This window comes from Arachis hypogaea, chromosome 15 (assembly GCF_003086295.3).
Source record: "Arachis hypogaea cultivar Tifrunner chromosome 15, arahy.Tifrunner.gnm2.J5K5, whole genome shotgun sequence".
Taxonomy (NCBI): domain Eukaryota; kingdom Viridiplantae; phylum Streptophyta; class Magnoliopsida; order Fabales; family Fabaceae; genus Arachis; species Arachis hypogaea.
Genome location: NC_092050.1, coordinates 157,384,595 through 157,399,172, shown reverse-complemented (window position 1 = coordinate 157,399,172; position 14,578 = coordinate 157,384,595). Strand labels below are relative to the sequence as shown.

Here is a 14,578-nt window from a genome sequence, read left to right as displayed (position 1 = left end):
AACATATCTTGGGGGCGCCCTAAAGCGCTCATGGTATCATTATGAATATACAAACCAAAACTGTGAAAGCCTAAAAATATGCATACCCAGTTTAGATGTGATATGATTGCATCGCGATGCCTAAGAACACGATCTAATAGATCGTTGTATCGAGTAGTTGGATCATAGTCTCTTACCATAAAGATGGCTGCGTGCACAGCATCACCAACTATGAGAAATCCACCAATCCACATGTGATGTGTGAACAATGATAGTTGGGTCCCATAGTCGGTAGCTAGGTATGGATAAGGAGGCATAGAATACATATGGTGAGCTACAACAATAGTCAAAGAGCCTAACATAGCTAAGTTAATAGATAATTAAGCATGCCATGAAGTTGTTAGGATCTCATATAGACCTTTATGACCCTGGCCTGTAAATGGACCCTTATAGGCCTCTAAGATCTCTTTTATACCATGACCAATCCCCCAATTGGTTCTATACATGTGACCAGCTATCAGGAAAAGAATCGTAATAGCTAAATGATGGTGCGCAATATCAGTCAGCCATAAACCGCCAGTTACTGGATCTAATCCTCCACGAAAAGTAAAAAAATTCGCATATTTTGACCAATTCAAGGTGAAAAATGGAGTTGCTCCCTCGGCAAAACTGGGATAAAGTTGAGCCAAAAGATCCCGATTCAAGATAAATTCACGAAGAAGTGGAATCTCCTTTGGATCTATTCCAGCATTTAAAAATTGGTTAATTGGTAAAGATACATGTACTTGATGCCCGATCCAAGAAAGAGATCAAAGTCCTAGTAATCCTGCCAAATGGTGATTCAACATAAATTCTACATCTTAGAACCATGCCAATTTTGGAGCAGCTTTGTGATAATAAAACCAACCAACAAAAAACATTAAGGCTGCAAATACTATTGCACTGCATATATATATATATATATATATATATATATATATATATATATATATATATATATATATATATATATATATATATATATATATATATATATATATATATGGCCTCATGGATCCTCCATAAATTTGACATAATAGCAACAAATACATATAAACACCAAGTATTATTCGAACCATTGGTTGATTTATTATATATCCTCGGCTTTTATGTTCTCAGGGCCTTAAATATTTATATATAAAAAAATATAGATAAATAATAAAAATATTAAATAATATGAATAATAATATATTAAATATTTATTTTATTAGATATGTGAATGATTATTTTAATATTAAAATTTAAATAAATAATTTAAAAATATAATATATTTTTATTTTATTAGTAATTATTTGTGTTGTTTAAAAAAATTATTAATTATTTAATATTTATAGGCGGCATTATCTTTAATTTTTTTTTTCTTTTTCTTTCTCCTTTTTGTCTAGTGTCTCGTAATAAAGGAAATGATGACAAATTTATACAATATCTGGCTTTTGCTTTGCATTGCATTGGTGGGGCAAACCCTATCCAAATTGTTGCATACTCAGCACTTTATTAATCTGACTCACTGCCATGTTATATGATATATCTCTTCGCAATTGGTGGATATAATTTACACGTAGGAAAACTCCCTTGAAAAGAATAAAGAGCTTACAATAATTAAGGTACCCAATTATATATAGATTTTGTTTATGCTTTGCCGTTCAAACAATACAATCGATGTGATGGCAATATACAACACGGGCTATATATCACTGTTTGTTGTGACGACAATATATGCAAAAGTGGATAAGATTATACACGGGCCACAATATAAAATATATATATACCATGCCATTTATTATTTCCTTTTGTAAGAATTATATTATATGTGATAGAAAATGGAGGGAGAAAAATATAACAAGAAGTTTCTTATTTATACAAGTTTGAAATTTCATTCTTGAACGTTTTGTTCTTTAATTTCTTTTATTCAACATAGTCATGTTTTCTTTCACATACGTAATATGAGTTATATGACTGAAAAAAAAAAAAAGAAAAGTCTTCTATCTCTCTCTTTCTCAATGCTACCTTTTCTTTTAGAAAAAGTATAGGTAGAGAATGAAAATACTAAACAATGTAAATAATTGATATATTAGATATTTATTTTATTAGGTGTGCAGATGATTATTCTAATATTAAGATTTAAATGGATAATTTAAAAATATAATGTATTTTGATTTGATTGGTAGTTGTTCATGTTGTTCAAAAAAGTTATTGGTTAGCTAACATAATCCTTTCTTTTAAGCATTATTAATTCCAACACATAGATGTTATAAAACGATCACTGTCCTGATGAATATTAACAATGGAGTATAATGGTAACTCCGCTTTCACATTAATTAAACTACCTACTAAATCTAATAGCCTCACATCAATTCAACCATAATAAAAGTAAAATGCTAAATCAAGTTGAAAGTTAAGATGGGACGAAAGGTCCTGCCTCGTTGAATTCATCAAACCAAAAGTGACATCTCATCTTACGATGATGTGATGACTTTAAAGAAAATTCCTTTGTTAACTATATATGCTCTGTAACTTCTCCAATATAATTAAGAATTGAAAATAACTAGGAACCAAAAGCATATCAGCCAAAAACCAGCAAAAATGTGTTTAGACTCTATGAAAAATTGGATTTTGGTTTGTGCTCCGTAATCCCAGGAGCAGTTTTCAAACATATTATTCAAAAAATGATTCTAATTAAACGGTTTTGTTTATTTTTTGGCTGATCACCTTTTGGTTCCATATACTTTTCCTTAAGAATTTTTCTCTTACTCTGATCTTTAAAGAAAATTTAAAAGAAATAAGCATAAAGTTTATGTATTAAGAAGTAATATATCAATTAAATATAGGAAACACATGAGTACATAATGAATTTATTTATTAAATAAGAGTAATTTTAGAAAGATAATAATATAAAATTATTTTATTTAATTTAATATTTATAATTTCATATGTATATATTACATCTAATATCATATATTTATTTTAAAAATAATTAATAAATGTAAAATAAAATAAATTTTAACTGATTTAGATTATTTTTTATTGTTTTTTAAATATTGTTGATTAAATAATACGAGACTTCTTTCAATACATAATACAACATTAATAAGTAATAACACGTATTCTAACTTTTGCTAACTCAAACACGAACATAAATATAATCAATACGAGAAAGTATAGGGAGTCAATGGAATATCTGTACCATTAATGTTACATTTTTCTATCAGCTTGAATTTTTGAGATGAGTGGTTTCATTACATAGTATCAAAAATCTAAATTCAAATATTCCATTAGTTCCCTTGTGGGACTCAATCAATACATATAAATCATGTATCATTCAATATACGGAATTTTAATAGGAAAAGTACAGGTAACTAACAAAATTTTTGAACAATGTGTAAACAATGTAAATTAATAAAATTAAAAGAGTAAATTTAATTAGTAGCATTAAATTAGAGTGTAGTGTATTTTCATTTGATTGGTGATTGTTCATGTTGTTCAAAATTTTCGTTGTTCCCCTAGCACTCCTCCATTCTAATATTCATACCCATAAGTTTCTAATATTCATACCCAGAAGTCAAGGACAGAATTTAGAATTAATTAAAACAAATTAAATGAAAAAAAAGATGTAGAACTTGGAAGTTGGAAGGGACAGAATAGGCCCTTAATTAATTAATTAATCTCCACACATCATATAAATAAGTAATTAATTAAAGTAAATAATAAGAATGAAGGAGGCAACCACAAAAGTCTTAATTTTATATTCCATGCACACTCATATACACGTCCACTATCTTCAAAATTTTAATTTAATTTGTGGTTTGGAACTTGGACCCCAAAGAGCTTAAATAATTCCCCCTTTATACCTTTTCCCCCCTTCCTCATAACATTCCCAACCACTTGTTTGTTCTTAAAACCCAAAATTCTCAATGAGGCATGTGACACTATCACACATTCATTTATGAATAAAATGAAACTAATACCACCTTCTCCTTCAATCTTCTTCTCTCATCTCCTTTACCCTCTTCTCCTCTACCATTGAACCAAATTCTTCTACTTCATATTCGAATCGAGCAGAATCATCACGTTCAGATCCAAATCCATCCGTTATAAGTCCGTCATAAAAGACGAATAATTAAGTTACAACAAAAGAAGAACGAGCTCAACTTGAATTGATCAAGTGTAAAGTGGAATCTAAATTTTGATGGGGGCTGCTAGTTCCTCAATTAGTGTAGCAGAAATTGAGGATGTTGTTTCAGAATCAAGATCATCAACAGGGCTTGGTGACATTCCAGAGAGCTGCATCTCATTCATGATGATGAGTTTTGATCCAAAAGAGATTTGCCAATTGGCTAAAGTGAACAAAACTTTTCATAGAGCTTCCTCAGCTGATTTTGTGTGGGAATCAAAGTTGCCACAATCATATGAGTTCCTTCTCAATAAGATTCTTGGTGATAACAAAGAGGATCTAATTAGAATCATGTCCAAGAAAGAGGTTTATGCCAAACTATGTCGACCTAATTTCTTTGATGGTGGCACCAAAGTGAGTACTTTTAATTTACTTGCTCATTCTCTTATGATCCTTTTCTTTTGGAATTCTTTTCCTTTTTTAGAGGAATGTTAGGGCCAGTCATTTTTGTGATTTGTAGTAATCAAATAGCCATCAATGATGGTTTTAATGGTGTGAGATTGGTGTGAAATTTCATCCAATGGTTCACTTTTCTTTGCTGGTTACATGCTGGCCAAAATTTAACAAAGTTGCTGGTCTCCTAAACTTTTCTCCTTTTTTATTCTTAATATATATATATTTTTTATTTTTTATTTTATGGTTTAAAGGAAGTTTGGTTGGATAGAAGCAGTGGACAAGTTTGTTTGTTCATCTCATCAAAGTCTTTCAAGATTACAGGAATTGATGACAGAAGATATTGGAATAATATTCCAACTGAAGAATCCAGGTGAACACTATATTAATTTTTTTTTCAGAAAAAAATAATGGGAAGCTAATTATATTTTTTTCTTTATATATGCTGGATAAATAGTTCATATATATACACCAAACTTTTTTGTTTTAATTATATTTTTCTTTATAGATGTATCATCAATTTAGGTTAAACGACAATTATCATAATTAAATTAAAGAAAAAGCACCCCCCCCCCCTACTTTGTCGTATGTAAATAGTTTCTTTCCTTTTTGTGCATATTGCATTTGGATAGCACATAACGGATCGGAAATTTCTCACTTTTAACCTTATTCATACAGATAACAATTTTGCAATAATGTTAGGCAGTGTGGATCTATCATATGATATGAACAAAGTTAGGGAACACATAGAACAGTTATCCAATATATTATGCTCATATTTTAGTTGAAAATATATAGTGGTGGAAACTTAGGTATTAAACGAGAATTTAGTCAAATTTATTATATTATTTAATAATTTTTAACATTTAATTTTATACGAAGTTAATTGTACTTGAATTTTCGTAGTATATAATAGTTGAACTAATTGTATTTTCCCCTTCTAATTTTATTGGAGATTAATAATATATTTTACAAGAATAAAATTTCTAAAAGTCATAAATGATAGCATAATATAACTTCTCTGTAGGAGTAAATGAATTCTATCGCTTTATTTATTTATTTATTCCTACGATTTCCGAACAAGTGTTTTTGTTAGTTTATTTTCTTATTGGCTAGTGGAATGCCATTTGTTGTACCCATATTCTGGTAGCTCATCTTTCCTAGTCAGTTATTCGATCATATCTTATAAAAAAAATTTATATAATGAAGAAATATGAAACAATTTGCACTTTTGAAAATAATATACAATATGAAATAGTGGCTGAAAAGGACTTGCATTCAAGAACAAGAAATCTTTTTGTTAATTGATATTTGTCTATTCTGGGTATGGTAGTTGTATTTCATATTTCCAACTAGCAAATTAAATCATCTAATTTTTTTTTTACTTATTTCTCTCTAATTAATTAATTAATTAATTAGTTTATATTACTAATATATTTAAAATTTTCTTATTACAAATATTATATTATAAAAAAATTAGTTAATTGGAATAATAATTACTCCTATAAATTGAAGTTATTCATATAAAACTTAACAAATATATTACTAAAATCTGTGTATATACGGAATAAGAAACCCAACATTATTAACTAAATAAGGAATATTATTTAAGCTAAGAAAGTGATTGTATCTTAACCGGATACTGATATTCGGATACAGAATATGATACGACATGAAATATACTGACATGCGAATTTTAAAATTTTTTAAGACATAGGAACACACATACATATAAAATATAAAGTATTTTTTAGATAAATCGTAATGATATTTTGATATTTTATTAATATTAAATATAAATTAATTTTTTAATTATTTTTAATGTCTTATTTTAATTAGATCAAGTATTTAAAATATTTTTATTTTAATAAATAATAATATATACTATATCTAAATTTATTTTAAGAATAATATTAGACACGCTGATACGTGATGATATTTAGGTGTGTCAAAGTATGTCCGAAAAAGAATTTTTTACTTTTTATTAAGACACAGTTTGATACAACCGACACGCATGTCGGACGAATGTCGGTGAATATCGTATCCGAAATATGTCTTCATAATTCTTAAGTAAATGTTTCCTATTATGACTATGAAACAAATTATAATTATACAACTTGAAAAAAAAAACGCTTAAAATATAGGATACGAGTTTCTGTATAAATAAAATCATAAAAGCCCTAGTAGTTTTTTCTTTTAGTTTATATCATGATTAAGAATTTTTATGCGTCTCACTATTTGCATTATTAATTTTTGAAAGCTGTGAAAATTGTAATTTAGTATCAATTATTAATTAATTATATAAGAGGCATAAATTAATATTCTAATACAAATAAAGGTACCGGAGAAAATTAAACACTTATTATTATAAGGATGAATTGAGATGCATGCCTTTATCGTTATGCTCATTTTCCATGGTGCAAGAACTCTCAGGACCACCCATTGAAATCGAAAGTGTGTTGTTTCCGATTAATAAAAGCCAAAAAAATGCTGCTTTTGTGACTTTAACTAACCACTTTTTAAAAATAATAATGATACTTATAATTCATAAAGATCCTCAATCCAATAAAGAGCCAATTAAGTTATTCGGCTTTTGACTGTTAAGCAAGGATTCCAATTCAACACCTTGCCATGAATGGTGAGATTTAGATATATAATGTTAAAGGGCTTGTTGTATTGTCATCCCTTTTTTTATTTAAGATAAAAGACAAGTTACATATGTACAAAAATCATTGACTTCTGCAATATGAAAAAGGTTAATCCAACAATAATCATGTTGTTTAAGTATTTACTATTTAACCATACTTTTATGTGTGTCAATTGGTGAAAGTTCGGTGGCAGAGAATTTTATGTGAAGTTGATAGGTTAGAACCGTTAAATAACAATTTAGTTAAACTTGTTAAATTATTTTATAATTCTCAACTATCAACTTTACATAAAGTTAACTGCACCTGAATTTTTACTGTGTCAATAATAGTGGTTTTTTAAAATTATTTAAAGAAATGGAAAATTAACATGAATTGTTTTTCGGGGGATGCAGGTTTAAAAGTGTTGCATATCTTCAACAAATGTGGTGGGTTGAAGTGTTGGGGGAACTAGACTTTGAATTTCCAAGAGGGAAATATAGCGTTTTTTTCAGGCTTCATTTGGGAAAGACCTCAAACAGATTGGGCCGAAGAGTGTGCAACCTGGCCCAAGTCCATGGTTGGGACATCAAGCCCGTTAGATTTCAACTATCCACATCTGATGGCCAGAATTCACTTTCCCAGTGTTACTTGATTGGGCCAGGAGAGTGGACCCATTATCATGTTGGGTATTTTGTCATTGATAAGCCCAATGGGCCCACAACCATCAAGTTTTCCCTGGCCCAAATTGATTGCACTCACACAAAAGGCGGGCTTTGCATAGATGGGGCAGTGATTTGCCCAACCCAGAATACAAAACAATTTTGATGGAAGCGTTTTTGGAACAGTTGATGTTTAATTAATTAACTGTTTATATAGACAATTTGTTGTAATTTATTTTTCTTAGGTTAGCTTTTTTTGTTAACAATGGCTGTATTTTTATTTATATAAATTTTCTGAATGTGGCTACATCTTTTGTTGTAAAGCTCACAGCGTTTTTTGTAAGCATTTGATCAAAATATTTCTTCACCTATAGAACTTCTAAAGTAGATGACATAATATATATTCACAGCTTGTTCTCTTTATTTAGAGAAAAAAACAAAATTATGATTTATCTTTAAAAAGTATTTTAATCTTGACACTACAACTAAAGAATTCATTAGTAGTTGTCTTTGTTAAAGTTGAAATCCATTATACCGGATCCTTATTGGTCATTTGGTTATACTTGCTGAATTTTTTAAAATTAATTAGAAATAAAATGTAGAAGTAATTCACTACTCCTAGTTACTATACTTATTGATGGTCAAAATTTTTTATAGGCATAAAAATGGGTTATACTTATACACTTGACTCGTTTATTCAATAAATGAGTTTTCAAGGAAAAAAATAACAAATTAAAGAGAAGTGATGAATAATATATAGAAGAGTGGACGATGATTTATTACTGAGAAAAAATAGTATGTCCGATTGTCGCGGTACTGAGTTTTATTTAAGAGTTTATCGTTGACTAATAAATTATTGTATAATGCATACACAAAGTAGGATTCGAATTCCAATACTTACTTAACGGGACTAGTGAACTAACACTAGACAAACCTAATTTAATTTTCTTCCAAGTATTTTTATGTCACATACATGATTAAATTTTTTAACCAATAAGTAATATTTTACTTTTGTATTGTCACAACAAATCTAATTAGAATCTTTATGAAGTTGACACATATTAAGTTTATATTTAATCACATCCAAACGCATGGTATAATTCTTGGCTTCATGTTCAAGTGTTCATTTAAGTTAGCCAAGTAAAACCACCTTAATCATTGTAGTATACATAACTAAGAACAATTGTAACTTGCTAATAAATGGTTTAAATAAAGTGCCTACTTTAGGATTATTTTTTTAAGAAAATAAATAGTAAATTCTAATAATTTTTTATTATTAAATGTGTAATAAAATAGAGTAAAGTATTTTTTCTTATAACCATGTTATGATATTATTTTACAGAGAAAAACACACGCACAACACATTGAAACTGAAATATAAATAAATTGTTTTAAACATGATAGTTCTACCTTCTAAAGTTTATCCTAAATTTAGCCATATATCAAGTTTTTTTAAAATCCTAATTTTAGGGCACGGTATATAATAATAATAATAATAAGAAGAATAATTTATTTAAATAAATTATTTTGATATAAATTTTATTCAAATACAACTTTTGAGAAGGGAAGACGCAAATGCAATTTTTTACATGCCTATAGAAACCAGTTTACAGAAGAATAAAAATCACCATTGCTAGTCACGGTTTACGTAGGTGAGGCATTTACACAGAAATCGCTATAAACAGCAGCGATTTTTGTTCAGAGTGACTTGTGCATAAACTGGTACAGACAGTAGCAGTTTATGTATATTGGGGCAGTTTATGTATATTGGGGCATGTGCATAAACCGCTAGAGGCAGTAGTGATTTACGTTGAGTATGTGTGTGCGAGGTTGTTGGCTATATATACCCCTCAAAGACATTGAGGTGGAAGAAGAGTTCTCTCACAATGGATGGTGAGGAGAGTTTTGTGACTCTAGTGCATTGCTCTGGGAAAATTCAAAAAAGCAAAAGGCACGGTGTGAAATTTACAGATAGGGTACCGCTTAGTGTTTTTATCCGATCGTCATATTAGAGAAGTTGGATATGTGTGTGACAAAGTAGGTTAAAAAATTGTTCTACAAGATTCCCATTACTATTGTGTTCGCTGGTGTGAAGTATGAGACCTTTGTGACAGAGTCCGATGAAGACATGCAGGTCCTGTTTCACTGTTGGCGGAATTTTCTGGAGGTTAGGATACCCGAACTGCTTGCGAAGTTGGAAGGAATAACCCTTTGTTCCTTGCTATCGTTTGGTGGTAAGTATGCGGCCCACCTGAACGATAGTAAGCGGTTATAAGATGAAGGAATAACACGACATATCATTTTTTTCTACCTTCAAATGAATAAAGAATACCTCGATGCCCTCTCCAAATAAGAGATAATTCTGTCATGCATAGGTATATTTTGTTGCCGCATCACACTGTAGATACACCTACTTGGCTGCACCCAACATAAAAGATATACACAAAGCAGTTAAATTCTACTTTCTACAACGAAAAATCCTATCTAATTACACCAAATAAACAACTTATACCATCACCAAACAATTAAACAATTAATCTATTACTCAATTATCAAATCAAATTGTTAAATACTTATTTTATTGATTAATTAAAAAACTGGTTATACAATTAAATAAACGATTTTTAATCGATTATGAAAATTAAACACGTTTTTGACAACAACCAATTTTCTGGTCCAAAGAACCGGTCTTTCATAAAAATTAATTATTTGAAATTAGACTTTTAAAATAAAATCTTTTAAACTTAAATCTTTTGAAATCAAATCTTTTAAAATTTGGTTGCGAATTTGTCTAACTATACAAAAAAAATTTTCAAACCATTTTCGTTTTTCTTAGCAAATTTCTATGTACACCCCACTACATTCTACATCCTAATATGCAAAATCCAATACTCAACCATAAGAGTTAAATTATAAATTCTAGTTCCTCTACCATACATACCATATTCAAATTAACAAATGATAATGCTAACAAAAATAAAATAAAACTAACTTCGTCGATAATGGCACCAACAATATGAGCAATACCGTTCAGTCGATATAAGCTCTGTTCGTTTGCCATGATATCCCGCTGAAGCTCGGCGCTGAAATACCTCGGATCCGCTCTCAAGGTGCTCCTCCCTCTCTCTAGAATTTCCTCTCTACCAAAAATCAAATTCCACTCCAAATAAAGAATCTGCGGCTGCTTTCCACAGTTTTATAGAGCCACTCAATGTAAACCATTACTGCCTTTAGCGGTTTACGCACACACCCCAATACACATAAACCGTTACTACCAGTAGCGGTTTATATAGAGATATAAAAAATTGCATTTACATCTTCTCTTTTTAAAAGTTGTATTTGGATAAAATTCATTCTAATAATTTATTTAAATAAATTGTCCTAATAATAATATGACAGAGTATTAGTATATATTATTTTCAAAAATATCTTTTATTATATATAATTTATAAAAATATTAATTTACTAATTTTAAGAGTTAAATTCATGACTTTTTAATTTTAGTGTATAATTATTTGTTTAACTAATTTGAAATTATTATTGTTTTTTTTTTTTTGGTAATACAAATTATTATTGTTATTATCTATATTTAACTCAATATGTTTAACACAGGGTTCTTGGTAACATAGCGATATTTCAACCACTTCCAAAAACACCTGTTGGACCTTGTTCCTGTTTTAGATTAGATTCATTGCGCGCACACACACTCTCACTCTGTAATCCACACCTTTCTTCTTCCTCGGTTTCTCAGAATCACGGGTATCCCTTTTTCTTCTCTCTTTAGATACGCACTTCAGAAAGGTACCACTTTTTTCTTTTTCTTTTATCTGTCAATTTTCAAAATTGAGATTTTGTTTTCTCTCTGTGTATGCACATGAATGCATGTGTTTACGGTTTCTGTTTGCCACACTTAATCCTAATCCTTCTAAAGCCTCTTTCCTATTTTTCCTTATTTGGATTTATCTTTATCTCTTCATTAATTGTAATTAGTTCACACCATAGTACCCTCATTAAATAATCTTCTGGAAACAGATTTTTTCAGTTAGCTTATTGGAACAATATAGTAAGTAGGGAATAAATCTTCCTAACTAATTTTCCTTTTTTGGTTCTGGTTTTCGTCAATTTTCTACGGGCTCAATCATGTGAAGCTTAATAAATTTTGTTCTTTTTTTCCCTGTCAATGTAATTGATTGTAGGTGGAAAACCAGTTTCTTGAAGATATTTGATTCTGATCACTAAATGTGAGGTTGAAGACTTGAACTTTAGCTGGTTCTAATTTGGGAGCATCATCATGTCTGAAGTGAAAAACAAACTGGATTTATTGCAATGGCTTGGACCAGACATGTCAATAAAGGTTCTCACTCATTTGGATGACCCTTGTGACCTTGTCCGCGTTTCGACTCTTTCCCGTTCTTGGCACCAATTTGGTAAGCCATTTGAGTTCATGGTTTGTGAAATTAGTAGCTTCTCTAACTTTATATTGTCTTGCAAAGTCTATTTCTTTTGTGATACATTATTGGTATTAAATTTTCCAATGTTGAAATATTATGGTGCTGTTTAAAATTGTATTGATTTGCACTTTAAACATTATGCAGTTATTGAAAATGGCCTTTGCAAGCATCTTTGCTTGAAAATGTTTCCTGAACTATCTGGTGTTGGACATGTCATTGAGGTAGAGAACATGATTGAACCAGTGAGTAACATGCTTGGAAGTTCTTCAAATTGGGAATGTCTTAAGAGAAATCATAAAGTCTATGCGTTCCTAGCATGTGGTCTCACTCCTTCTATCAGCAAAAATTGCATCTCGGATGCCATAAGTGCATCCAGCACCGATAACTACCCCGAAGAAAGTGTTCTGAATACGTTGGACCCTCGAGATAGGACTGATTTTAGAGCATCGTACTGGTCTAGTAAAGGGGAGAGTGATCCTTCTGTACCAGAGACTTTAGTTTATAAGCTAACTTCCAAAATATGTCTAATCACTGAGATTCATGTGCAGCCATTCAAAGGTTAGTCCAGTAGCTAATTGTCAAGTTTGGTATTAAGTTGAACTGAAAATGGCTAATGCCCAGGATATTAACTTCAACTTAATTAGCTGATTAATGTATCTTTTTACCATGCAGCATATTTTCAGCCAGGCCTCCCTATATATTCAGCAAAAGCTGTCCGATTCCGAATGGGCCGTCCAAAATACCCGAAAGAGTTAGAGAGTGCTGAAGTTGATGATATTATTGCTAATCACATGTTTGGGGGTAATCTATGGACATATACTTCACCTGAATTTCCAATGTTGCAAGTGAGTTGCACTATTAACATGCTTGTTATTTTGCATTTCCTATTTTCTATCCAAAAACACACTCAACAAAGAAGAGGATTGGGATTCAGCTACATATATCTTTTGAGCATCAACGGATCTTTTTTTCCTCTAGATATTTTTGTGGACTTGATCTATTTAAAATTGCAATCTTTTTGTAGCATAGATTACTCTCTATGCCAGTGTTTAATGAATTATTTCCATAATGAAACTGCAGGAAAACTGCTTGCAGAAATTCAAGCTACCTGAACCTATTCTGTGCATTGGAGGTGTGCTTCAAGTTGAGCTGCTGGGCAGAGTTCAAAAGCAAGAAATGGATCAATTATTTTACATATGGTTAATTTACAAATCCTTTCTCTCGCACATACACATACACATGCACACAGGCACACCCCGTCATAAGCAGTTGTGCATAGATAATTCAATGTTATTCTGCTTAAAATTGTTGAAGGCAACTCGTGATGAGGCTTTTGATGGAAGGTCAGCAAATACTCTTGTCATTTGCCTTCCAAAGGTGGCAAACAATGTCATAGAACATAGTAACCAAACATTATTTTGTAACATCTAAATGCTGAATGCTTCATCCTGTTGTTTCCTTTTCTCAGAAACAATCACGGTAGAGTTTATGGCTCAGTTAATTATTTACATCTTGAACTAATCTTCTGAGTCTAACAACTTGTCAAGGATTATGAATTTTTTTTTAAATAAAGAATTGCCATTTTGCTTATATGTTTCTAACTCTGATAAATTGGATATCTTTGATGCAGCATCTCTCATGTTCAAGTCGTCGGATGGCCACTTTTGCCAGCGTTTGATGTCAAAATACACCATCCATCAGGAAAGTGTACATTGAAGTACTGCCCTCAAACAGATTGTTGTATGTCTCCAACAAGAAGAGGCGACTCTAGCAGTCCTTCACGACTGCGGACTTTTACCACAAGTATAATGCAGAGGGGCGTGAGACGTTGGGAGCAAATTCTTATTGCTGCACTGCTTGGTCCTGGTGCTGTTGTAGTTGATGAATGATGAAAAATAGTGAATCAAGTCTTGTTGATTCTCAATAAACTGAGAAACTTGTGTAAATGGGAGCATCAGGAATTAGCTGCTTTTTGCTGCAAAGATATAGGCAATCGCATGTCCAGATATCTGTATAGTATGTTCTCTGCACAATAAGACTACGATGTAGCAGCATAATTTCATCTTAATCTCTTCTTTTCTGTGGGATGAGATGATGGCTTCTGGAAAGTTACTACTGAGAGCACGTTACTGGCATATACATTCTAATGGGTTGAATTGATGTCTATATCTTGAAAAGTAAACGCTTTGGTTGGTAGTAATTTTGGAGGTGTAAGGGCTAATAAAGTCAACTAGAAATCAGGTAGAAAGGAATTCTCAT

At 30.6% G+C, this 14,578-nt stretch overlaps 2 protein-coding genes across 4 annotated transcripts; both read left to right on the top strand.

Moving 5' to 3' along the window:
• Positions 1 to 3,579: 3,579 nt before the first annotated feature.
• On the top strand, positions 3,580 to 8,239 carry LOC112751733 (F-box protein PP2-A13). The gene is made up of 3 exons (XM_025800967.3): positions 3,580 to 4,543; positions 4,837 to 4,955; positions 7,623 to 8,239. The coding sequence occupies exons 1-3, from the start codon at positions 4,205 to 4,207 to the stop codon at positions 8,032 to 8,034; spliced, it is 870 nt and encodes a 289-aa protein (XP_025656752.1). The 5' UTR covers positions 3,580 to 4,204; the 3' UTR covers positions 8,035 to 8,239.
• Positions 8,240 to 11,473: 3,234 nt separating this feature from the next.
• On the top strand, positions 11,474 to 14,501 carry LOC112751732 (F-box protein At4g00755). 3 transcript variants are annotated; one of them, XM_025800964.3, is made up of 6 exons: positions 11,474 to 11,669; positions 12,065 to 12,295; positions 12,464 to 12,877; positions 12,992 to 13,164; positions 13,400 to 13,518; positions 13,950 to 14,501. In XM_025800964.3, the coding sequence occupies exons 2-6, from the start codon at positions 12,160 to 12,162 to the stop codon at positions 14,206 to 14,208; spliced, it is 1,101 nt and encodes a 366-aa protein (XP_025656749.1). In that variant the 5' UTR covers positions 11,474 to 11,669; positions 12,065 to 12,159; the 3' UTR covers positions 14,209 to 14,501. The 3 variants fall into 3 exon arrangements, with proteins under 3 accessions (XP_025656749.1, XP_025656751.1, XP_072074154.1); XM_025800966.3 differs by having other exon boundaries at positions 11,478 to 11,627; XM_072218053.1 differs by having other exon boundaries at positions 11,488 to 11,931.
• Positions 14,502 to 14,578: the final 77 nt, after the last annotated feature.